This window comes from Patagioenas fasciata, chromosome 15 (genome assembly GCF_037038585.1).
Source record: "Patagioenas fasciata isolate bPatFas1 chromosome 15, bPatFas1.hap1, whole genome shotgun sequence".
Lineage (NCBI taxonomy): Eukaryota > Metazoa > Chordata > Aves > Columbiformes > Columbidae > Patagioenas > Patagioenas fasciata.
The window spans coordinates 11,107,825-11,131,021 of NC_092534.1; the positions used below are offsets into that span (position 1 = coordinate 11,107,825).

General features: G+C 50.5%; 1 protein-coding gene across 2 annotated transcripts in view; it reads right to left on the reverse strand.

Moving 5' to 3' along the window:
- The window catches only part of PRKCB (protein kinase C beta), a 108,085-nt gene that overhangs the window by 11,874 nt on the left and 73,014 nt on the right, over positions 1-23,197 (reverse strand). For both annotated transcript variants that reach the window (XM_065850363.2, XM_065850362.2), the window contains exons 10-16: positions 18,704-18,877; positions 14,705-14,796; positions 14,026-14,088; positions 12,117-12,255; positions 8,885-8,965; positions 8,511-8,618; positions 4,570-4,710 (exon numbers count right to left, since the gene is read on the reverse strand). In XM_065850363.2, coding sequence (XP_065706435.1) covers positions 4,570-4,710; positions 8,511-8,618; positions 8,885-8,965; positions 12,117-12,255; positions 14,026-14,088; positions 14,705-14,796; positions 18,704-18,877 — 798 coding nt within the window. The remainder of the gene's footprint in view (positions 1-4,569; positions 4,711-8,510; positions 8,619-8,884; positions 8,966-12,116; positions 12,256-14,025; positions 14,089-14,704; positions 14,797-18,703; positions 18,878-23,197) is intronic.

A 23,197-nucleotide genomic window follows, 5' to 3' on the forward strand; every position in this document is an offset into this window, starting at 1 on the left:
TCTTTAAAGCTTCCAAAATTAAGCTCCTCGTTAAAGGATGGGAAACATGCACTATGAATTTTTACATTTATCAAAAGCTACATTGTGAAAAATCCGCCTTATTTCAGTGCTATATTTATGTACAGGCATCAGTCCATCCTGAATGGAGAAAGGGGGAGGGTGGGAATTTATCTTACATAAATCCCCAATGTGTCCTGTCTAATATTTATAGCCAGTGCAGAATGACTTTTCTTCTGGCTGCAGAAATAAAACTGTCAGCTGAGAAGATAGCCTTCTTATTTTATCAGTTTCTAGCTTGATTTCAAATAGAGACAAAAGGCACAATAAAATATTTTCCATTGATCCCCGAGATGCAATCAAAGCCTGCAAAAAGCTGAGGGTGGCTGTTCTGCCGACGGAGCCCTCGCCCCCATCGCTGAGGAGAAGCAGTGGGCTGAACACACACTCCATTTCCCTGGTTTTCAGCCCAAAGCAGTGGCACAGCCACAATCCCAGGAGCCTTACAGCATCCCTGGGGCAAGTGTGACCTTCCTGGGGCTGCTCCGGTTCAGAAACCAGAGTCCTCGTCACCCCAGGGAGCATCGGGGCTCCCAGACACTCCTGGGAACAGGTGCTGCGTGTTTGGGAGAATGTGGGTTACATCACGAACCTGGGGCCACCCTAAGGGTCCTTTTGCGCTGGTCGGGGGAATGATGGTGCTTTGTGTTCATCAGTGTCTGGTTAAGGAGCCGGCCCCAGCACAAGATGCTCCCCAGTGTTTGTTCACCCTTGCTCCAGGCAAAGGGTTTGCTGATGTAGGGCCCTGGTGTCCACCTCTCCCACAAAGCCAAGTTTCCTCCCAATATACTGAAAATATTGGCTGAATAATCAGAGGGGAATCCCAGAAAAAGTCTTTACAGGACCCTGAGGCTTGCAGAGCACATCTTGTCTCCATCACCAGAGGAGACGTTTAACCTTAACACACTCGGCTGCCTCCCTATGGCTCCTGGCAACTGTTGGCCCCTCAATCCTTACAGCTTAGAAAATTACCTATGCAAACATCTGAACTCACCTCATAAAGACTGAAACTAAGGCTACAAAAACACGTGTGCAGGGAAATCAGAGTTTTTATAAATCCAGGTCTAAAAATGGCATTTCTATATTAATTAATTCAAAGCAGTTAGAGGAAAATTAATTTATGCAATTAAAAATTATTAGATTAAAAGCAATTCTTTTTAAACCACTGTCCTGTTGTGAATAATCCTGTGCTCTGCTGTGTGATTTCAAAGCTTTCAAAATGAGAAGACTTTTCAAATCACTAGGCTTTATGTAAAGTAAAGGAGTAATTAGATACTAAAAACAATAATTATCTCGACGAGAGACAGAGAAAGCAGGCAAGTGTAAATACACTTCCCAGGGTAAACGCAGCCTCACGAAAGAAATTGTTATGCACAAGCCAAGGCGCGGAGCAGCCGAGCACAGCCCGTGTCAAACCCGCCGCGTGTCTGCACACCAGAGACAGCCCAGACCCTCATCTGTCTCGTTACCGTCTCTGTGATAAAGGTTAATCAAGCACAAAGCAGGAAGCAACACAGGCGCTCTCGGGAATTGCTGTTCAGCTCTGGGTACGAAGCACCCGGGCAGGCAGAGGCTGAAGCGTCCATCTGCCCGGTGGTGTCAAGTCGTGTCGGTTTCTGGGAAGGAATGTGAAACACAGCCAAAAAAATGCGGGTGCTACAGAGGAGAGAAGGAGCAAAGATGCTGCTGGGCGCAGACACTGAGCCCACAGCTGCATATTACTGCGTATTTTGAAACCTTGGCTTGCAGACAATCTCTGCAACCTTATCTCTATAGAAGTTATTTTATTTTTTTTAAAGGGGAAAAAAAGAAGGCTTAAGCCAAGGTAAAAGCCAGGCTTGCACAAATCCCCCACCCCAGGAGCGTGGGAGCCTCGCATGCCCGGCTGAAGGTCAGAAGCAATGACAGCGTCCTTCCTCAGAAGCCACTGTGAAGGCACCCAAACCCCATTTCCATTTCTGTGCCGCTCTGATCTGCGCTCACAGCTGGCATGAAAGGAGCAGCATTTCCCAGAGCAGATGCACTGCTGTTGAAATATCAGCTATCAGCAGGTACCTGAGTTGCCTTAATCCTACCTAAATCCTATATCTATTGCGCCTACCTTTCTGTTAATCTTCTGTCCTATCAAATGGTGAATTTTCCCCAGCACCAGGTGAGACGCGACAGACGGCAGCTTACCGTCCCCCTTCAAGATCCACCATCAAAAGGATTTTTAAGAAAATAAGACATTCAAAGCAAGATAAAAATTGCACATTTTAAAACACAAAACGGGTAAGAAAGCACTTTTGACTGAATTAAATTGTTTTTCACTGTAAAAAAACAAACACCAAGTAATGCTGTGCCACAAACCAAGGCACAGAGCATCACTGGGGATCTGCTCAGGAAGGAAGGGCAGACACAGAGCGGGGACACAGCAGCAGCTTCATCAGCAAATGAACAGAGGTGGGAAACAGCAGGAGTTACGGATTTCAGGAGAAATGGGCTTTTCCAGAGCAAGCCCCCGGAGCCCCGGTGCTGCTCAGCCCTGCAGAGCCACATCCCGCAGACCCCCACCTGCTCCTCAGCACCCTCTGCACAGAGGTCAGGTCCCACCCTAAGCCAACAAATAACTGCACGTAAAAACAGCACCAAATACTTTTGCACTACCATACTTCGATATCAAAGTTAACACCTCCCTGGTAGCGCCTTTCCTACACAGTCTCGTAGCCTGGAGATCCCGTTCCTCCGAGGGAAGGGAAAGCAGACAGTAATTCCAACCCCATGCCAGCACCACCCGCTGCTTCCTGGCCACCCGGGTCCCCACATTTCTGAGACTAACCCAGAAAATGGGACGTTTTTCTCTATGCTGATGCAGATAGCAGCCCAAGACCACCCAGCAGCACAGCCGGGGCTGAGGACAGTGTCACATCCAGCGTCCTGCAAAGGCACTGGAGTGACATTTGTGAAAATACCTGTCTGAAACTCAAATACACAGCATGGAAGGCAGGCAGAGCATCGCTGCGGAGCTGGGCAGAGGAGCAGCACCCCCGGCAGCCACCCCACATCAGTGTTGTGTACGGGTAGGAGACGTGGCTGCCTGGCCCAGCTAACGGGAGGTAATTCATACTGGATCAGTCAAGCATGGAGCTTTAGGAGGGAAAAGGCTGCTGGAGCAGAGAGGCTTTTAGAGGGAGGAGAGCTAAAGGAGCTGAGCACCCTGCACCACACTCCCACACCACGTTTCCCTGAAAGCAGAGTTATTCCAAGCGCTGAAGAGGTCCCCTCAGAAGAACAGATGTACTGTAAAGCAGAGGAAAAGCAGATGTGTCCGAGGTGGTGAAGGACAGCAGGGTGGGAGAAGGCTCAGTTAAATACATGGAGCATCTCTGGACTCTGGGTTGCGATCCAGGATGATGGATGAAGAGAGCAGGCAATGTCCCCACCTTGATCATCACTGGGCATGAATATCAGCCCATATCAGCCAAGTAAACTGGATTTAACTCTGGATTCACAGTTTTCTGTAAAACACCAGTGCCCAACTAGGGCACAGCAGCTAACAGGCATGCAGGAGGTGGAAACATATGAATAAACTCCTGCCTGAAGGACCTGGACCACAGCGGAGAGACTCAGACGTGGCTGAGACCCTGCCAGTCCCAACATGGACAAGAGAAACACAGAAACCCAGGGAGAGATGTCCCTGTCCCCAAGTCTGTGTGGGCACATCTGCCTGCACATCCTCTCTGGGGAAGGGCAGAGGCCCCACAGACAGAGGGATGCAGCAAACCAGCGTGCCTGGGGGAACCAGCATCCCAGCTGCACCGGGACCCCGGTGATGAGCCCCACGTTGTGGTTCAGGCTGCACTCTGGACAATGTCACTGCGTATGCAGATGTCACCATAAAGGTGTCACCATAAAGGTGGCTGGACCAAGGAGCAGCCAAGTAGTCTCACCTTTTTTGACAACCAGCTTTCAGATGACTCATCCCCCCGCTCAGGTTTGCTGCTGGTGGCTCACCCCCCCCGGCTGGTGTCCCCAGCACACAGCAGCTCTTGCCAGAAACCCCTGTCCCACAGCAAGAGCAGCAGGTTGTCCCACGGCAGAGTCCTCTGTGCCCATGAGCCAGGCTCCAGCCTTCCACCGCTTCACCTTGGAGAGAAACTGCTGAGCGAAACAGCTTCAAGGCCAATTCACACAGATCATGGTGCTGGGCTAGAGGTTGAAATAACGTTTAGATTGAAAAAAAAAAGAGAGACCTGTTCAGTTTAAGAAAAAGGGAGGAAAGAACTGGACAGAAAGACTGACCACTGTGATAACAGACAATATTGCGACACATATCTGTGAGCTAAGCACACGGTGTTTCTGTCCCTGCAAGTCAGAGTGAGATGAGGCATCCGAGAGTGACCCCCTGACAGCAGCGGTTGGACACGGGCCAGGTCGGAGGAGCCACAATCCCTGAGCACCTGCACCCGCGGGCACGGGGGGGACAGGCGGTGCAGGACAGACCCGGCATGAGGGGAATGCGGTCACACTTACAGCCTTGGGCTTGAAGGGTGGCTGGATCTCCTTGCGCTCCAGCTTGTCCCAGTCAATGTAGCGGAAGAACGCGTGCTCCTTGATGTCCCGCTCCCCCTCGGGGCCACAGCCCAGGCGCTTGGCAGGGTGCTTGGTCATCAGCTGGGTGGGGATGAAGAGAAGAAACTGTCACAGAGTGGCCAACTGCGTCCCAAAATGTCTATTGTGCCCCACAGTGCCCAGACCTTCCCCCAAGGGCTCCCACCTTGAGAAGCAGGAGCAGCTCCGGGACAGAGAGGTTGGCAGTGCCTTACAATAGCAGAGTAAGCAGATCGCAGGTACATGAGCACTGGGAGGGATGACCACATCCCCTTTTCTTCTAGGAATGAAATTGGTTCACCAAGAAATAATTGCAGTGTCCCCAGGTGCATGGGGGAGCAGGGTGTGTGCAAAGCTCCTGAGCAGCCCCTCTGCTGCAGAGCAAACTGCTCAGCATCTGCACAGCTCATTTCAAAGGCCGCTGCCCGTTTGGGATGAACAACCTGTCCTCAGAAACTTTCATCAGCCCTAGAAGCACAAGCTCCAATTCTCCAGAGCCACAGCAGCACAGATGAGAAGCGTATTTCTAATGAAAGAGTCAATTTGGAGGAAAAAAGCACGAACAGTCCACTAATGTTGTTTATCAGCTACACTTCTCCTTTTCACTGGCTCAATAAGAAATGTGAAATGGGCCATGGGAATTGGGGGCGGCTGTACAAACATTAATATCCTGGGGTCATTGTTCGAGCTGTGTTCGGAGATCAGGTGGAGATTCCAGAGATTTGTAAGATGTCGATAAGCAAAGAGAATACGAGCCATGCAGCTGCAACAAAAGCACTGCTTTATTAAAAGCAGGGCAGCTAAACTGATCCCAGAGGTGCTGGGAACTGTTCCGCAAACACCCACCCCCCAAACTGGAGTGTGGTGGTTAAACCCCCGGCTTCCTCTGCACAACACAAATGCACAGCAAGCTCAGAGCAGCTCAGCTGGCTAATGAATCGTAATAGATTTTCTACTTCATGTACCTGCCTGTAAAGCTGAACAGAGCTGTACTACAGTGCAGTTGTTCAATATTTTCAATATATGCATCCAGAAATTAAATTTTCTTGGTTTTTTGTTTGTTAATGCATGTGAGCATGAAGGTGCCATCTGTTATTGATATATAGGACTCCACAAACACGAGATTGATTCTCGCGGCTTACACAGGATAATCATTTAGCTTTGTTTGTATTAAACAGGAACAAGTTGATTTAATCCTCATACTAACGCAGTGAAAACCCTTCAGGCTTCTGCAGATAAAGGAGGATGCTTTAGACCAAATCACCTGTAATGGCACGTCCGACGTTTGGAGCTCAGACACAGGAAAGCCCAAGTCTGGACTCCACTGTTTTGCTAAACTGCAGCTTTATTATTTTATCTCTGGCAGGCAAGTGGACGCTGGGTGTTCACAGGCGCTAAGCAGCTATTACGTGTTTTTCACGCCAGTGGGAATACCACTCAAAATACCTGTAAACTTTACTGTGGAAAACATGCCATTTTATGCCTTTGCCATCAGGCAGAGATGAAAGAGGGAGCTGATCTTCGCAGGCAATCTGTTCACCTGGAAAGGGCTGCACAGGCACAGTCACACCCACCGTATGGGACAGAAAAAAGCTGGTTTGTGATGTTGGGCTGGACCGAGAGCCCCGAGAACCCAACCAAGAGAGCAAAGCCAAGGCACCTGCACCGTGGAAACATCAGCCCGCGGAACAAACCCGCAGTGACCGCGGAGGAGGGAAACACTCCCTTTGATCTGTTAATTGATGCCACTTGGCGAGTTACGGTGCTGTGTTCTGGGTCACTCGCCAGTTTGCTTCCCAGCCAAGTCTCTCTGATTAACGCCTGTTTCTTGGCTCGAGCCGATCTGTGGCTTTCAGGAGCAAACGCTTTTCATCTCCGAGCTGAGCAACAGGACGTGATGACTGGGGAGCGAAACCACGTGGGAACAACAAAATGGTTTTGGAGAGTGTGGCAGTGGGAGCAGAAGTGCCTGTGATTGCTGGTTCTCTGGACTGACCCACGGCTGGGCTTGCGCCCTCCTGGGAGACAGACCACGTACCAGCACTAACAGCACTAATTCTAGCGCCCATGTGCTTAACTGAGACATACTGCACTGTATTCCAGGGGAAAATGTGCATACTGTGTTTCTAGCTAACTAACAGCTCGTAAGTATTGCACATATTTTTAATTAGACTTTCTGGTGTAGCGGTTTGTGGTGGCAAAGTGTGTCAGGACTTATTGTGCACTTCCCTGAAACAACGGTTGTACAAAGGGAACCACCACTTTGCTGCAGAAAAAAGTACAAGAATTCATGAAGAGCCAAGCTAAATGTCCTCCCATGCAGCTTCACGTTTCCAAAAGTGAGAAAAGCCACCACAGCTACACCCAGCAGATGTTCCAGTCATGGTCTCTTCTTGTCTATTCACAGCATTCACATCTTGACTGATGCAACAGCAAAGCCGACGGTGAGATTCATCCCTGTTCGGGGACCGTGAGACAGTGATGTGCAGCAGCACCAAGCGTCTTCCCTCCCTCCTGCATGGCCAGGAACACCCTGGACTGTCCCCTTATGTCCCGACTGAAACAGCACGAGGAATGAGAGAGGGTGAGGAAGCTTGTGGAAACCGCCACTTCCATCACCAGCACGGTTTCTGAATTAAGGACTTGATTTTACTGCATCCTGGTGAAGGTGAGTGCCAGGTGGGCCAGACAGTGTTCCCTCCCAGTGCCTGTCCCATGGGATACACAAATCCTCCTCTGTGCCACCAGCTCCCAATTCTGGCAACGCTGCAAGAGGCTTTGAAATGCCGCAGTGGGAGCGTTGAGCGCAAGATGTGTCATTTGTAGATAGAAACACTATTTTGAGATTTAGAACATTCAGATATTTTAAATATTAACTATTAAAAGCAAACATTTTTTAAATTCCTACACAAACACATATTTATAGTCCAGCTAGCTGAGTCGAGGATCAGTCTCAAGCAATAACCATGTGCACAATAACATCAGGACCCAGCCTGCCTTTATTCACCTCAACCCAAATTAATTCAGACTGCATTTAAGTCTTGCCTAGGCCCAGTCCACAGGGGGCTCAGGACACTGGGCAATGCAGAGCTTCCCTGCAAATTAAGAGAGATGATAATGGAAACACTGCTCTGAACTAACAGAGACGCCATCAGCATTGAACTTCAGGTGCCCCTGAAGGGCCACTCGTCACAGCTCAATGGAAACCTCTGCAGAACGAAGGCTTTGAATCTCATCTTAGGAAAACCGTTTAGAAATCACACTCATTTTCTCTAAGCATATTTTTCTTTTCAGGCACAGACACACAAAGCTCCCCTGTTGTCACTAAGGTGTAAACGGGCTGTCCAGGCAGATGCCCTGAACTCCCACATTCCACCCAGCGCTCCAGTCTTCTCTTGACCGTCACCTGAGCAGGGCCAGGCCAGCCCTTGTGTCCTCCCTCTCCTGCTCAGCGTGGTGCAACCTCACAGAAAGGATCTAGGTGTTTGTTTTAGTTGGGTTTTGTACATACACAGAGTGTAGCACAAGTTGTGCGTCTGGGAGCAGAGAGGATGGGCACCAGAACACAAACAGGTTTTGCTGGATCCCCCTTGCACTGGAGCCCGCAGCCAGGACCAGGGCAAGGAATCATGGAATCGGGGAACACCAGGCTGGAAGGGACCATTAGGAACAGCTGGTCCAACCCTTCTTGGCAAAGCACGGTGCTGGCCCAGCACCGTGTTCAGCTGCATTTTAAAAGTGTCTGATGTTGTGGAATCTACCACTTCCCTGGGGAGATCATTGCGATGGTCAGGAGCAGCTGGGACCCCTGTGCCCACTGCCTGCCCCTCTCCCTCCTCCCAGACCTGAAGAGCAGCCCTTACCCCTTTGCAGATCGCCACAGCCTCCTTGGACATGGACTTGGGGTAGGCTACGTTGTGCTCCATGATGGACTGGAACAGCTCGTCTTCGTCTTCTCCTTCAAAGGGAGCCTGGAACAAAACAAACAGACATTCAGGACGTTCATGGCATTTCTGGAGCTTTGAGCTTCCTTTGCTACTGTAAATCACCCCCAGCCACGGAACCACCCCCCCAGCAGTGACCCGTGTCTCAGCATCGCAGTCCTGGGGCTGCATCCGAGGTGGTATCTCAGCCCCAAAGGCACGAGCCCCACCAGCAACCAAACAAATCATATGGCAGCACATGCTCACCGGGGAACTCAACACAATCCCACAGGAGTCAATTAAAATTAAATTACCTGGCCAGCTAACATTTCATAGAGCAGGACTCCAAACGCCCACCAATCCACGGACTTCCCGTAGGGCTGATAAGCAATTATCTGAAACCAACACAAACAGCAGGATTACACTCCCATTTTGAACCTGTTGGCACAATGCAAACTAATTTCAAGCTGTAATCCAGGCCAAAAGGACAAGGTTATTTACTGAGACACCAGTCCCTGAACAGTGAGAAATAGTAATTATAAACAGAACACACAACAGGCAAAGAATTCAGTAACTTTAAAAAATCATCAGCCCTCAAATGTGCACTAAATATTGGAAAAAAAACCTCAAATATTCACTGTGATTTGAGACAGACTCATTTTGATTCAGATGAAAGTTCAGCATATTTGTTGGGCTCTTTCCGATTTGTCAGCAGCCGTCCTTGCTCATCCCGATGTACTTCAGGAATATTTTTCCACTGACTTCAGTGCAGTTGGTTTGAAACAGCAACACAGAATTAGTCTCTCTGTGGATGATACGTGGTCCTTTAAAACAGACTTACAGCATATGGGTAGTCAAAACCCTCTGCCTTTCAGGTTGCCAGTTTGCTTTCCATTATTTATTGCAGAACATCCCTCACAAAATATCCTAATAACCAATGGCCCTACCTCTACCTGAGCAATGTGGTGGTTTTGGAGTTGAAATGAATATTGATATAACTTCAGCATTTGGCTGTTGTTTTGTTCGTTTGTTTGTTTAATTTAAAAATATCAAAATTTACTTTGGATAAGACATCAAATTGTGATTTTTTTTCTTTTTTTTGTGTTTCCCTGTGATTTACTTTGCAAACTATGAAATACCCTAAATTTCATAATGTACAGCCCTGCAGCAAAGCCAGCCTCGCTGTGTGTGCTGGTGCTTTGGGTGCCCACAGCCGAGCCCGGTGAGGAGGTTGGTCCCCATGAGCCAGACCCCGCAGGACAAGAGCAGCACCCGGGCTGGTGGGAGCGGTGACAGCCCCAGTCAGGACCCGTCCTGCTCTGAGGGTCTCTCGAGCCCTGCTGACTCGCTGCATTGCTGCTGCTGCTGCCGGGCAACACTTCAGTGCTGGTGATTTGAGAGGCTTTGCCATCTGTTACTTAACGCAAAACAATCACACAATTTATTCACCCTAATTACAGAATTCTATTCTGCAAAGATTCCTACACTCAAGTGCGGATGCAAATCGTATGTTAATCACAGAACATCCACAGCAACCGGCAGCCCAGCCCCTGGGGTCTCGTCCATGCCCTGCTCCAGCACGGCAGCACCTGCAGCCCCGGGACTCCCCATGTTCAGCCGTCCTGGCCCTTGCAGATGACACTGTGGTATCCAGCGAGACCCCACCAGGAGGTACGTCAAGGTGTGCGTCAGGCGCCACCACTCCGCCTGAGAAGAGATGAGTTCCATCCTGCGAAAGCATCATCACCGAGGCATGATTAAAGAACAAGACCAACGCCGTTCTCCTCTTCTGTCCTGGTCCTGGCACAGCCACGCGTCCGAACGCAGTGACAGGGCCTGGGAGCCTTTGCAGCACTCTGGGGTCAGGCCTGAGATCAAACGTCGAGCTTCAGCTCTGAAATTCCTCAGCCAAGTGCACTCGAGGTTCCTCCCACTTGTTTTTTAGATGACTTACAAGTGCTCTGGGCAATGGAGGTGTGAACAGTTCACACTGTAAAGGCTTTTAAAAGAAAACAGTACTCAGAAGAGATCCTCACAGAAGAGCTGTCTGCAAATGGAAGTCCCCGACTGCACGTCAGGGAAGGTCAAAGCCCAACAACTGAAGAGCACGTTTTGTTCAGAGATTAAACACGTGGGGTCATTAGTGCTCTGTACCTGTCACCTTGGCACTCAGAGCCATATCTTAGATTAGAAAAAGTCCTAAAAATGGGTTGAGCAAACCATAGGACATTTTTACCCTGAAGACATGTTGGCTTGAGAACACTGCAGCTTGCACCGGGAGGATGCCTGGTCCAGCTTCGTGCAGGGACCCGGCTCCACTGAGGGCTTGGCCGCCCAGCAGGAGCCCATGCTGGGACCATACACCCCCTTGTGCTATTTGCAAAGTAGGGGATGTGTATATTCAGTCTTCCGAGACCCACTGGTAACAAGCTTTAACACCACTCCAGGGTATCATAGTGATTTGCACCCTAATTTCCCATCTTCTGTTTTTCTTTTGGAAAAAAAAATAGAGCAAGCAGAAGACAATAAGAGTTTGAGTGATAATGCTCAGGCAAATACCAAGAGAACTGGTCATTCAGCCTTCTTTGAAAGAGTATTAATCACACACAGCAACTGAGCTCTGTACCAACAGGACATGAGTAGTAATCTTGGTATGTTGAGGATATGCAATACGCATTTGAACAAGTAATTAAAAATCTCTCTGGTTGCAGCAAAACACAATGTAGTTCAGCATATTAGCACACCTAACTATGTCCTAGCAAAAGAATCTGTTTCTCTAAAATATTTAAATGAATAAATGTTAATCTCATCTTTGAAAATTCAGCAGTGAGAAGATTCTAGAGGGGTACTCTTACGTTAAGGGCATTTGGGAATAATTACCTACCTGAATTTCACAAGTCTGACATTAAATTGCACCCATACAGCACTGCATCTAAGTGTCATAGTGACTCTGTCACATAAGTAATAACCAAATGCAAAGTAATTTTGGAGTGATCTAGGGTTGCAGACAGGGAGCCTCTCCTCAGCAGACACACAGCCCTTTGCTGCAGGTAGCAAGCTGGCAAGATCTAAAGATTTCTCCTTCACATGGAAATACTACCCACTAATAATTCAATTTTTCCCCAATGGTCACACTGTGCTGGAAGCAGCTCAGCCATGGTGAGGGGCAAAGCCAGGCTCCTGAGCTCAGCTTTTCCAGGAGGAAGGATTCTTGCGAGATCTGAGCACACTGAGGATCAGACAGGGATGTGAATGCCAGAGGCACAGAGGTGGGAAATATCCAGAGAGCAAAAACATGCTGCAGGGAGAGCAGCCCAAGGGGTTTCTGTGCGGGGCAGCAGCAGCAGGACGTGCAGCAGCAGATCCAGCACTGCTGGAGCCTTTGTGGGGATGGACAGTGCCAAAGGGATGAACCTTACAGGACAACAGTGAATTAATTGATGTCCTTGTTTCTCTCAGGAAGCCACCCAAAGCCATCCCACGGAAAAGAGCACCAGATGGGCTGAAACCCGTACGGAGCATCTCCTGCCGCCCTCCAGCTCCTACCTCGGGGGCGATGTAGTCCGGGGTGCCACAGAAGGTCTTGGTGGTGACCCCGTCCCAGATGTTCTCCTTGCACATGCCGAAGTCTGCGATCTTTATGTGCCCCTCACTGTCCAGCATCACGTTGTCCAGCTTTAGGTCTCTACAAAGAGACAAAAAAACAATGACACAAAAGACCACAGGCGAAGCCATCCAGCAAAGACACAACATTTCTGACTCCAGGTGCTCTCCAGTGAGTGAGCTCTGGATTCGTCTCACACCTAGACCCTTTGTTGGATGTTTGGGGAAATGAATAAAAACAAGTCAGAGATCTGTTGGGATGAAGTGTTCACAGTATCACACAGTTCACTTTCAGCCCACAGGAACACCATGCTGGGCAAATCGCTTTTAAGTGCATGATGGAAAACACTCTCCTCTAGCAGGGAGATAGATTTAATAGATTTTTGGTTTTGTACCTGTGAAAATCAAAGTGTACTTAAAGCTCAGCAGCAATGAAGAAGTACCTACTCAGCAGAAGTCCCTGCACCACGTATGCTATGCTCCCCCGAAAATACAAATCAGCGCGTTCCTCTCTGATCCTCGTGGGCAGAACGCGTTAGCTGTGCCCACCCTGCAGGAGCTTTGCTCTTTAGCACAAACTGCAGAGGCAGTTTCAGCTGCCGAGCTCCTGATCTGGCCCCAGCCCTGACAGCCTCTCCAGAGGTGGATGCTCCAGCCTGCAGGGCAGTTTTGCAGCAAACGTTCAGTATTTCAGGTGCAATTTATACATTCACAGCCACCTAATTACCAACACAGTTCTATCGTCTGGGCCATTCCTGGCTTATTTATGTTCTACACAGTAAAGCACTACACAGAGGCCTCCATTTCAATATTGGAGCATGTCTGCAAGATTTCCCTTGCCCAGAGTGACACTAAGGGACAAAGGAGGTGACAGAGCGGCACAGTGGTGCACATTGTGTCCTGGGGAGACTGTTCTCAGGGACCCCCGAGGGGCTGCATGAGGCTTCGCTTTGTTTAAGCAAGAGCCCCATAAAGACAACAGCACAATTTAGAACTTCTGGCTTTTCTTTAAGAGTGTTTTTCCCATTTATTGTGTCAGTGCTTAGAATCCTGAGAGGCCAAAGGCAGACGGACACAAGCCTGGGTTTGGATGCGGAGGAAGGAAGGAAGAAGGGGCACTGGGGACCGGCAGCCCTAGAATGTCTCTGTAGTGGCTGATAGCAAAACACATCCCTCATGTCAGGTTTGCTCCACTTCTTTCATCTTCAGAACACTCTTCAGCATCTCATAACTTCAGTAGCACAGCTGGCATTTCTTTTTGCAGAGCAGTTAATGGTATCTGACACTCATTAGGATGCTCTGCTCTACCCTGGGAACGCTCCCAAGCAGGGAACTGCAGCAGTGCACGAGTTTCAGTGCTTAACACGCAGCCTCAGAGCGCGGTCTGGCACCTGGAGCTCACTCTGGGTGTTAAAATCGTATTGGGAATGGAAAAGAAGTTTTAGTGTCTGAACCAGAAGGGACAGGCTTGCACTGCAGATCTCAGAATAAGCGATTCATAAGCACTTATTCTGGTGTTAATGGCAAGAAAATAGTGCCCTGCAGCAAAATACATGGCTCAGAATTGGTCCATGCTGCCAGGGAGTATCTGTCGTATGGAGAGAAACGTGTGAAACAGAGGCAAGAGAGGAACCAAAGCTGCCTTCCTGTAAAACAGGGACAAAGACAAGAACCTCCTCAAAACCCAGCAACACCACAAGTGTCCCAGCCCTGTTTCGCACGCGGTGGCAGCTGTCAGAGCCCATCATGGCACCAGCAGTGCCTGGTGGCGGCACCGCAGGGATGCAGGAGTCCCCCCATCACCTGGGCTGGGTGCTCGGGGAAGAGAGGAAGGAGGAACTTGCTCACCTACCGATAAATGATGCCTTTGCTCTGCAGGAAGAAGAGGCCGATGGCTATTTCTGCTGCATAGAATCTGAAATGAAAGATTTAAGAGGAAGACTGATAATTAAAGGAGATGAATCAAAATGAAAACCTTTCAAATCTAATCGCACTAGATGTAACACGCTGGGTATACATGACCAAGGGATAAAGACAGCCACAATATAAAAATACCAGACAAGCATCACAGGAGAATGACACAACCCGCCCTGTGCTCGTATTGGGCAGGGATGCGATCGGGATGCTGTGGGCTAGCAGGGGCTGTCACTTCTGCTTACACAAATTCTCATTAAGTGAGCACCAGGATCTATGGCTGTTCGTTACTGTGTGCTGGCAACACAGCTGGAAAGTTATCTGTCATCTCGGGGAGGCTGAGGAGATAACATGCACTGCCACAGCTTTCTTTAAAGAATATCCTGGGACTGTGCCAGAGTGCAAAACACCGATTCAAACCCATCCAAGGCTCTCCTCACTGTTTGTGATTTTTATTTAAGCATATAAAGGCAGTTCTTGCTGTGCTTCCTTTTCTCTCCCTTCCTGCCCAGGATTGCACCACAAAAGCCTGTGCCTTGGACTGTATTTCCAGCTACATGACACAGGTACATCAAATACCTACCCTGAAGGAGCCAAACTGGGGCTACGGAACTTACACAGCATGTGGCTCTTTAAACCTCCCAACCTGCTGGATCTGGTACATTAAGTCCCCACCATTCACGTATTCCATCACAAAATACAAGCGATCCTACAGGGGAAAAAAAAGCAAACAATTAGCAGCAGAATTATCAGAGCAGGGAATCTGCAGGGGTCAGAAATAAGGGCCAAGGCAACTCACAGCTCCAGTCTGGATTTTTCATGGCAATATAACTATCACCACTGCCCTCCCCATGGGGTGCAGGTGGAGCTCACGTTCATAAGACAGATCTACTCCTTTTCCAACACTCTGGAGCTCTGGATTTACAATCTGCACCTTAGCAGATGGATCTGATGGAGAAGGCAAGTCAAGGAAGTCCTAAAAGAGAAGTTCTCCACTTCCCACTAATAAATTTGCTCTCCTCCTCCACCGACACCACTCTGCAGGGTGTTGATCAGACAGCTCCGTGCTGGTGTTTTCCCAGGAACCGCACGGCTTTGGTTCAGAGCTGCACAGGAGATGTGGGACCAGCTCGCGCACACTGGCAGGGACCACGATGCTTTGGCCAAGGGCTGGCAGGGACATACGACATCCCCATCTCATACGACATCCCCATCTCTCGCCTCCCCTGGGAGCTGCCTGTGTCACGGCCCGGGGACACAGCTCTGCAGGGGACCCTGCAGCCCCTGCCGGGATGGGGACACAGGAGGGGGCTGCAGAGCCTCCTTCTCCCAGCAGCCACAGCACATCCCCTCTCCTTGCTCCTCCCAGCCCGGTCTGAGGGTACACTTAATGTTCACACACAGCTAATTAACGGTTAAGAGTAGAACAAACAGGTCAATCCCTGGCTTTGAATCAAATAAAATACCTGCTAGTAGGTGTGATCACAGCCACCTATAAGAACACGCTGACTTGGCTGCTAACGTGTAATACGCACTGTTTCCATTAATTAAGACTCCCCAGATTAACGCACCCCTCCTCTCCCACGGCATGGCAGTCACTCAGGTGCAGATCTGCAAGATGCCCCAGGAAGGTTCCAGAGCCACAAGCACCATCCCCAGGGAAGCCCAGGTGTGCGTAGGGCTCGCACCGTGCTGCAGCGCCCATGGAGAGCTGGACACAGCACAGCATCTGCATTCACTGCTTCTGATAGTCCTGCTGGATGTAAGCCCAGTCCTCTAAACATTGCTAGAAATTTGAGAAAGTGTGGGCCACGATCAACCCCAAGGAGAGCAACACCATGAGAAACAAGACTCGACTATTCCCACAAAACTCAGCACCGGGGATCAATAAAACCAAAGCAGCTGGATCTCATCGTGCCCAGCACGGCCGGAGCTCCAGCATGAGCCCTGCGGGGCCAGGGAGGAAGAGGGGACCTGGGCAAGTGGGAGCTCCACGCCAGCAACACCGCCCTCCTGAGAACCCAGGAAATGCCACTTCCCTCCCATGTTTCACAGCTCTGCTTTTTAATGGGAAACGGCTGTGAAGAACATCTTGCAAGACTGCCAAAACCACCTGCCTAAACACTGGCAGGATATTTCTCAGGGAGGAAAAGCTGCAGATGCAGGTGTGTGGGATGGGACCCAGGCTGCCTGCAGGTGGATCGGCCTTGCCAGCAGCTGTCGTGCTGCAACCTGCCAGAGCTTCAGGTGTGCTGTATTGCATAATAATTCATAATATCTCCCATTTTTCATTTCCTCCTTAAATAAACCTTGCCCTGTTTTAAAGACAGTAAGGACAAGGTGCCCAGAAGATATGTCAATGCGAGCATTATCATAATAAGGGCTATAGAGTGACCGAGTATCAGCTCCTTCATCCCTGTGATACATAGCCCAGCCCCATAGCAGGGTGGCCCCAAAGGTGATTAAACCCAGTACCCGACAGGCAATCAGGCTGTGCTAAAACATGTCGCACTGATGGGGCAGAAAACAGATGTCGGCTTATCAGATGATGGAGAATTTCAGAGTGTTCCCTCTGCACACACGGCCTCTGCCAAGGCGTCACTCCCGTTTGGCAGCAAGGGACAGGCCACCAAAGTCACCTTCAGCAGCCACTGCCACAGCACTCAGCCTATGACAGTCACTGGAAAGCAAAGCAGGATTGTGCTCATTTGCAGCTGCTTCCTAAATATATCGAGCAACTTCAAGAAGGAAGAATATTGAAGAGATGGTCTCTTGAAACAGGCAGCTGAGCTCTAAAAGCAGGATCTGAGCTTTCCTCAGCTGGGCGGAGGAGAGAATATACTGGTGCTTCAGAGGGAAAAACAAACCATCATGAATAAAGCAGCCAGATGGCTGGAAAAGAGGGATGGGTACGGAAAGCTGTCCTGGATCTTGTCTATGGCAGAGAAGGACGGGGGCTGGCCAGGTCTGGAGCACCTGAACTCCCTGAGCAGCAGCAAGTGTCAGACAGGTAAATCCCCACTGTCAGAGTGTGCAGGGGCTGCTGATCCCCTTGGGCAGTCAGGACCAGCTCCTGGGGCTCCCCAGTCCTGTCGCCTTCTAATTACCCACTCGTTTGGCCCATCCCTTGCCTGGCTCCGGGCTGTGAACGAGAGTCAGAGCCAGGACAAACAGCCAAGTCCCCATCTGCCTGTTATTTGCCATTTCTCAGTGTCACCAATGCTGCTGAGCCCTTTGCTGTGGATCCCTGGAGGGGAGGGGGGTCGTCAGCGAAGGCATAGCTCACCCAGGGACACTCGGGGACAGCCAGGGACCCATCGAGGACACCCAGCTCACCTGGGGACACCCAGCTCTCCCCCCCATTCCTGGACTCAGAGCCAGGACCTTTTCACAGCTGAGCACCCCGAGATCCCTCAGGGCCCAGCATGGGGCTTCTCTCGCCCTTCAGACCCACACAGGAGCTCTCTCGTTGCTCGTCTTCACTTTTTCTTTAAAATGCAGATTTCCAGCTTTTCTCTCTCCCACCAGTCACTGAACCAACAGCCCCGGCTGAGACGCGCTCCGGACTGTGCTCCCAGAAATCAAAGTGTTTTGTGCCAGCATTTGATAATACACCCTGCTATACATTTTGATTACATTACAAATACAATTACTATTAAGCTACTATAGGTCTGCCAGGAATAATCCTGCGCTGACTCACTTCAGATGCCGGAGAGATGCTGTGAGAAATAGCTTCTCCTGCCACATTTTGATTACTGTGCTGCAAAGCCGGTCCACAGGCTTTGAATACACTGAATGTGTTTGGTAAACGAAATTTCTGGGATAATATTAAAATGTAATCCTCCTGGATAGCATTGTCATCTTTCTAAAGGACTCTGCTGATTCCCGCTCCCCGTTCCTGCTGACACGTACCTGGACACTGTCACTCACAGGCTGCTCGGCAGTGGGACAGAGATCGCTTTCCAGGTCCCCTGTCACTTTCCGCACTGCCCCTCTCTGCTTCTGATTTGTACAAACTCAATCACACGCCTACTTCAAACTGAATTTCCTGCGGTCTGTATTAGGTTTCACCCTCTTCTCCAGTTTTCGATCACAAAAATGAATCCCAAGACAAAGCACAACACTTTGCTATCGGATCACAACAGACATCGCGGGCTGGGGTCGGGGTCACCTGAGGGGCTGGGAAGTCGTATCTAATGCCACCAACAGCTGCCTGATGACAAAATCTCAGGGGTGCAGATATTGTACATGATCATCTCAAGTTTAACATACACGCTTTGTTTATGGAGGCACTTTTGTGAGCAAATTGGACAAGTTGCGAGGTTGCCAAGGCAGAAAATACACAGCTGCTTTTTCAAGTGTAGTGATGCACATCCAGAAAAGAAACACAAATAAAAGCAAAGGTGTGTTTTGGAAAAGCTAAAATATGTGACCAGGGTGGAATTCCCTACAGCTCTGCCCACACAGGAGCTCTGCAGCCACCCAGACAGACACTGGCCCCAGATAACTGGTGACACTGGGACTCACCAGTGAAGCCAAGTGACTCAGACCTGGTCAGATGCCCTGGCTTGGTGTCCAGGGCTCTGCGCAGGTCCGGCCGCGGCACCAGCACTCACCATGGTCTGGAAGCAGGAGTGGAGCTGGGTCAGGAACGGCGGCTTCCCAGAGAGAGCCAGCACACGTTTTTCCACCATCGTGCACTCTACGTCGTCGTCCTGGATAACGACGTCCTTCTTCAAGATCTTAACGGCGTAGAGCTCGTCTGTGCCCTTCCTCTCTGCCAGCATCACCTGCACCAGGGAGGGGACACATGTGGGATAAGGAAAAGGCGGATCTGTGATGCTTCTAGCTTGTCATGGCAAAACAAATTTAGAAGTTAAAAATAATGGCTTGCTTATTATCCTGTGGCTCCTGCTAGAATAACCCTGAAAAGAGATGCAGGTGTCAAATGATGAAGAAAGCTACCAGTGTTTTTTCCAGAAATATTTAGGAACTTGAAGTCTAACAAGTAATGCAACTGACTCCCTGCCACCGTGTCACCTCAAGGAGGCCAGTCCAAGGGGTTTGCTGATCTGTGAGCCACAGCTCGCCCTTCATCACCCTTCATACCCAGCTGGGTCATGGTTCAGCACCCTCAGGTTCAACCAGCATCAGGGGAAGGAGCTTGAACACATGAGTCCATCAAATTATGAAGTGGTAAAAGCTTCAACTGGAAAAGAGTTAGTATATAGCCAAGAGCAAGGAAAAACCAGCAAGATTTTCTCTGTCTCGCAGACCTTCCACAACACACACAGTGACCAAAACCCAGTTATATGCGGGGCTGTCACCCAACCAAAGCCCCTCTCCTCCAGAAGAATCCAGCCAGCCTCTCATTTCAAACGAGTTTTACCCATCTGCAGGTTTATTTATTTCAATAAATGGGATGCACTGCTTCTGCTGGTGCAAATTGCCCTCATTAATCACATTAGCCCCAGTGAGGATTCCCAAACCGCTCCACCACGCTCCATCAGCGTAAGCTGCTCCTCGGTCTGCCAGCACATAAACCGGCTCTGAAAGCACACACTGCTCCCCATGCTCCCTCCTCACACTCTCTCATCACTTTAGATGCGAGTACTCGGTGGAAATGAATTGCTTTCCATTTGAAAGCATCTGCAGAAATCCTCCAGCCACATCATGAACCAGAGTTCGGATGTGTTGAAAATAAATTATGAAAAGTCAACATCAATCAGGTGGAACTGAAATGCATTTCAGGCTGTGGCAGATGGGCAGAGGGTCTCACAGATGACTCCGGAGACACAAAGGACAGGGGGACTGACCCTCTTGTCAGCCCCAGGCAGATGACACAGGGCTGGAGCCCCATGCTCCCTGCTGTAATGTGCCCAGCTGCCCCATGGAGCCTTGGACTGGGGACAAGGCAGGGGACAAAACCCAGGGACTGGGGACAAGGCAGGAGACACAGCCCAGGGACTGGGACAAGGCATGGGACGCAGCCCAGGGACCGGGACAAGGCAGGGGACACAGCCAAGGACTAGGGACAAGGCAGGGGACACAGGACTGAGGTCTTCAGTGCCCAACCGCTTGTTAGAGTAAAAATAACTGTCCAACGGGCAGAGCGCTCTGTGCCAGCACGTGGCTCTGGCTCGCTCCAGCGCGTGGCTGTGGCCCCGCAGAGCCTGGCTGTCCTTGTCACAGTCAGGATGAGCCGGGATTTGTGCCGGGGCTCCTCAGCGCCAAGCGCTTTGGCAACACAGTGACAGTGACATTTCCATCCGTGGGGCCAGGGCTGCAGCGGCCACACACTGCACTCAGCTGCTGGCAGGGCTACCAAGCAGACTGATGGTGTGGCAGTGACTTCAGGTACTGATTTATTTACTCACTGATGCTGGAAGAGAGTTGAAACCCCACACCCATAGCAGCTCGATGTGCTGCTGCGATGCAGTCCAGCAAGGCACAGGCAGTGAGAGCTTGGCTGGTGCACCATGTTAAATGCAAAAAACTGCTCTAGGGCTTACAGGGACTCTAAATAATTCATGTGGGAGCTTCCCGAGGACATGGCAATCCCCAGCCACAGCTGAGCCAACCAGCCCCCCTTTATTGAAACATAAAAGGCAAAAGGACTTTGCAGCTACTTAGAACTCAGCTGTGCGACACCAACAGTGCGGAGGCCAAGTGTGAGAGGGTGTCTGGGTGAGCACATGGGATGTTGAAAACCCCCGTTACCATATTTCCCTCACATCTGGACTGGCAGAGCGAGCAACTCCAGAAGTGCACGTCGAGACTAATGCCGTAATCACACTGAATTTGCATATGCAGAAGAGATTGCAGGCTCTGGGCTATGGCCAACCCAGAAGATACCTCTGCACTCTGAGGGATGGGCACGAAGTCTGCACAAGCACCAGCAGACAGACTGTTCTCCAAGCAGGAGATGGGGCTGCCCGCAGGTTGCAGGGTGGATGTGACTGTCCCCAGCACTGTCCCTGCCCTGGCAGTGTGGTGCCATCATGGCAGCTCAAGCACAGAGCCACAGCCTGTGCTATGGCACAGAGCAGCTCAGCGCTCCTGGTGTGCGAGCAGTCGGCACAGCGCTGGCACGATGGCATCGCCGCTCCTACGGTGACTGGGGCACAGCCCCGGGAGAAGGACACAGCCACCGACAAGCCAGCTCCAGTGACAGCTGACAGTGAGACAGCGAGTAAATAACAAGATCAGGGCCAGTGCACTGTAAATACAAAAAGGTTCAAAGACACAGAGGAGTCAGTTTGGTGATGCCCTGAGCAAGCTGTGCACAAGGCGTGGGGTGGGACGCGGGAGCGTGTGCCCAAACGCCAGCACGTGCCCGGGGTGCAGCACAGCCCTGCCAGTCGGGGACCACATCTCTGCCCACATGCCAAACGCCACCAGCACTGCTGCCATGGCTCCTGCCAGGAGATTATCACAGGACAGGAAAACACTCTCCCATTGCACTCTAATCCCTAACTGCAGAGGCAAAAGCATCAGCTCCACTCAGAAAAATACCATGAAACCCCCAGAAAAGATTGACAGCCTGATAGCATGACAGATTGATTAGCTGCAAAAATATGAGCAAGCCACAAAATTTCACTTTCCTCTATTTATATTATAGCAAAGCAAACCCCGGGCGGGCTGTGCCAAGCGTTGCCGCCTTCAGTCGGGAACACGTCCCCTGCCTGTGCCAGCCCAGCCCAGATTGTCACTGGTTCCAGCTCTCAGAGATCCACGTGGAGATCTGTGCGGGGATCTGTCTGGTGATCCGCACACCCTGCCTGGCTCCAGCCGAAACCCTTGGTACCTTGGTGCCGATGCAAACCGAACAGGTAGCACAGCATCTCCTGCCCTGTGGCCAGGCACCCTTGGCTGTGCCACCCCACTGTCCCCATGCTCGGGGATGACAGCGATGCCAGGGACAGGAGGGGACGCTTCCCCGGCGAGGTGCAGGCACACGTGAGGCTGATTCTGCATCCAACCGTAGAAACCAACGTGCTGTTTTAATAAGCGCTAATTAGCATATTTATAACATTCTGTTCCAGGGAACAGTTTCTGTCACACATTTTCTTATATAAGCCATGAAGCTGACTGAAGAGTTTGCTAATGTTTCTCAAATTAAAAGAAAGGAGCGGGGGTAGGGAAATACAACTACAGAGTTTCCAGATGCCAAGCACAGACTTCAGAAGGGATTAAATGTTGGGAGGGAGAGAAAAGGGGGCAAAAGCGACATGGAGACTGGGAAATCTGTACATTTCTGCAAGCAGCACGGGCACGGTGCACAGGGCTCCCCTGGCTGCTGAGCCACAGCAGCGGCATAAAAAACCATGGAGAAACAGCAGCATCGCTGGCGAGGGACCGTGGGCTGGTGCTCTGGGTGCTGGAGACCCGCAGGACCTGCCCGTCCTCCCCCTGGCACAGGTGTTTCAGGAGGTCTCTAAGCTCTTCACATCCAGGCAGGGAGGCTGGGACATCCCAGAGCTCAAACACCAGCGGAAAAAGGCTGGGGGGACACGGGTGGCAGCTGGGAAAGGTGGGTTCACCCCTCACGCTCAGCAGGTGATGGGTCAGCATCGCTCCACAGTCTCTCCTCCTCACCTCCGCTACCCGCCCAAGGCATGCGCCCAGAGGCAGAGCAATATTCCCTGTAATGAAGGGAATTCGCTAATCAGAGTGGCATCAGCCCCCCATCACATACAACAGGAGCCACCTGTCTGTGCCGCTCAGCAGCCACCCGAGGAGTGTGATTTCTAATGGAAATCATGACAAACTTGGCAAGACCCCATGAAAATTGAAAGCTCCAAGTCAAATAATTACTAGAAGAAAGAAATTCTGTTACCACTCATAACTGGTCTGGAAATTTAATTAAAATGTTCATGTATACTTGTAATTATTAGAGAATAAAATGGCCTAATAAAAAAGAGTTTTAAAGGCACTGAGTATCTGATTTCTGTGATCTGATCAGACATTTTGGTTCTTTGCCACTGTGACCCAGCAGTCCCACAGTCCAGATGGGAGCCCACAGACTGGGCTCCCATTACCCCGACACCAGTGCTCCTGGCAGAGCAAGGACAGACAGACCACAGCGGAGCAGCCACACGGCTGCAGCT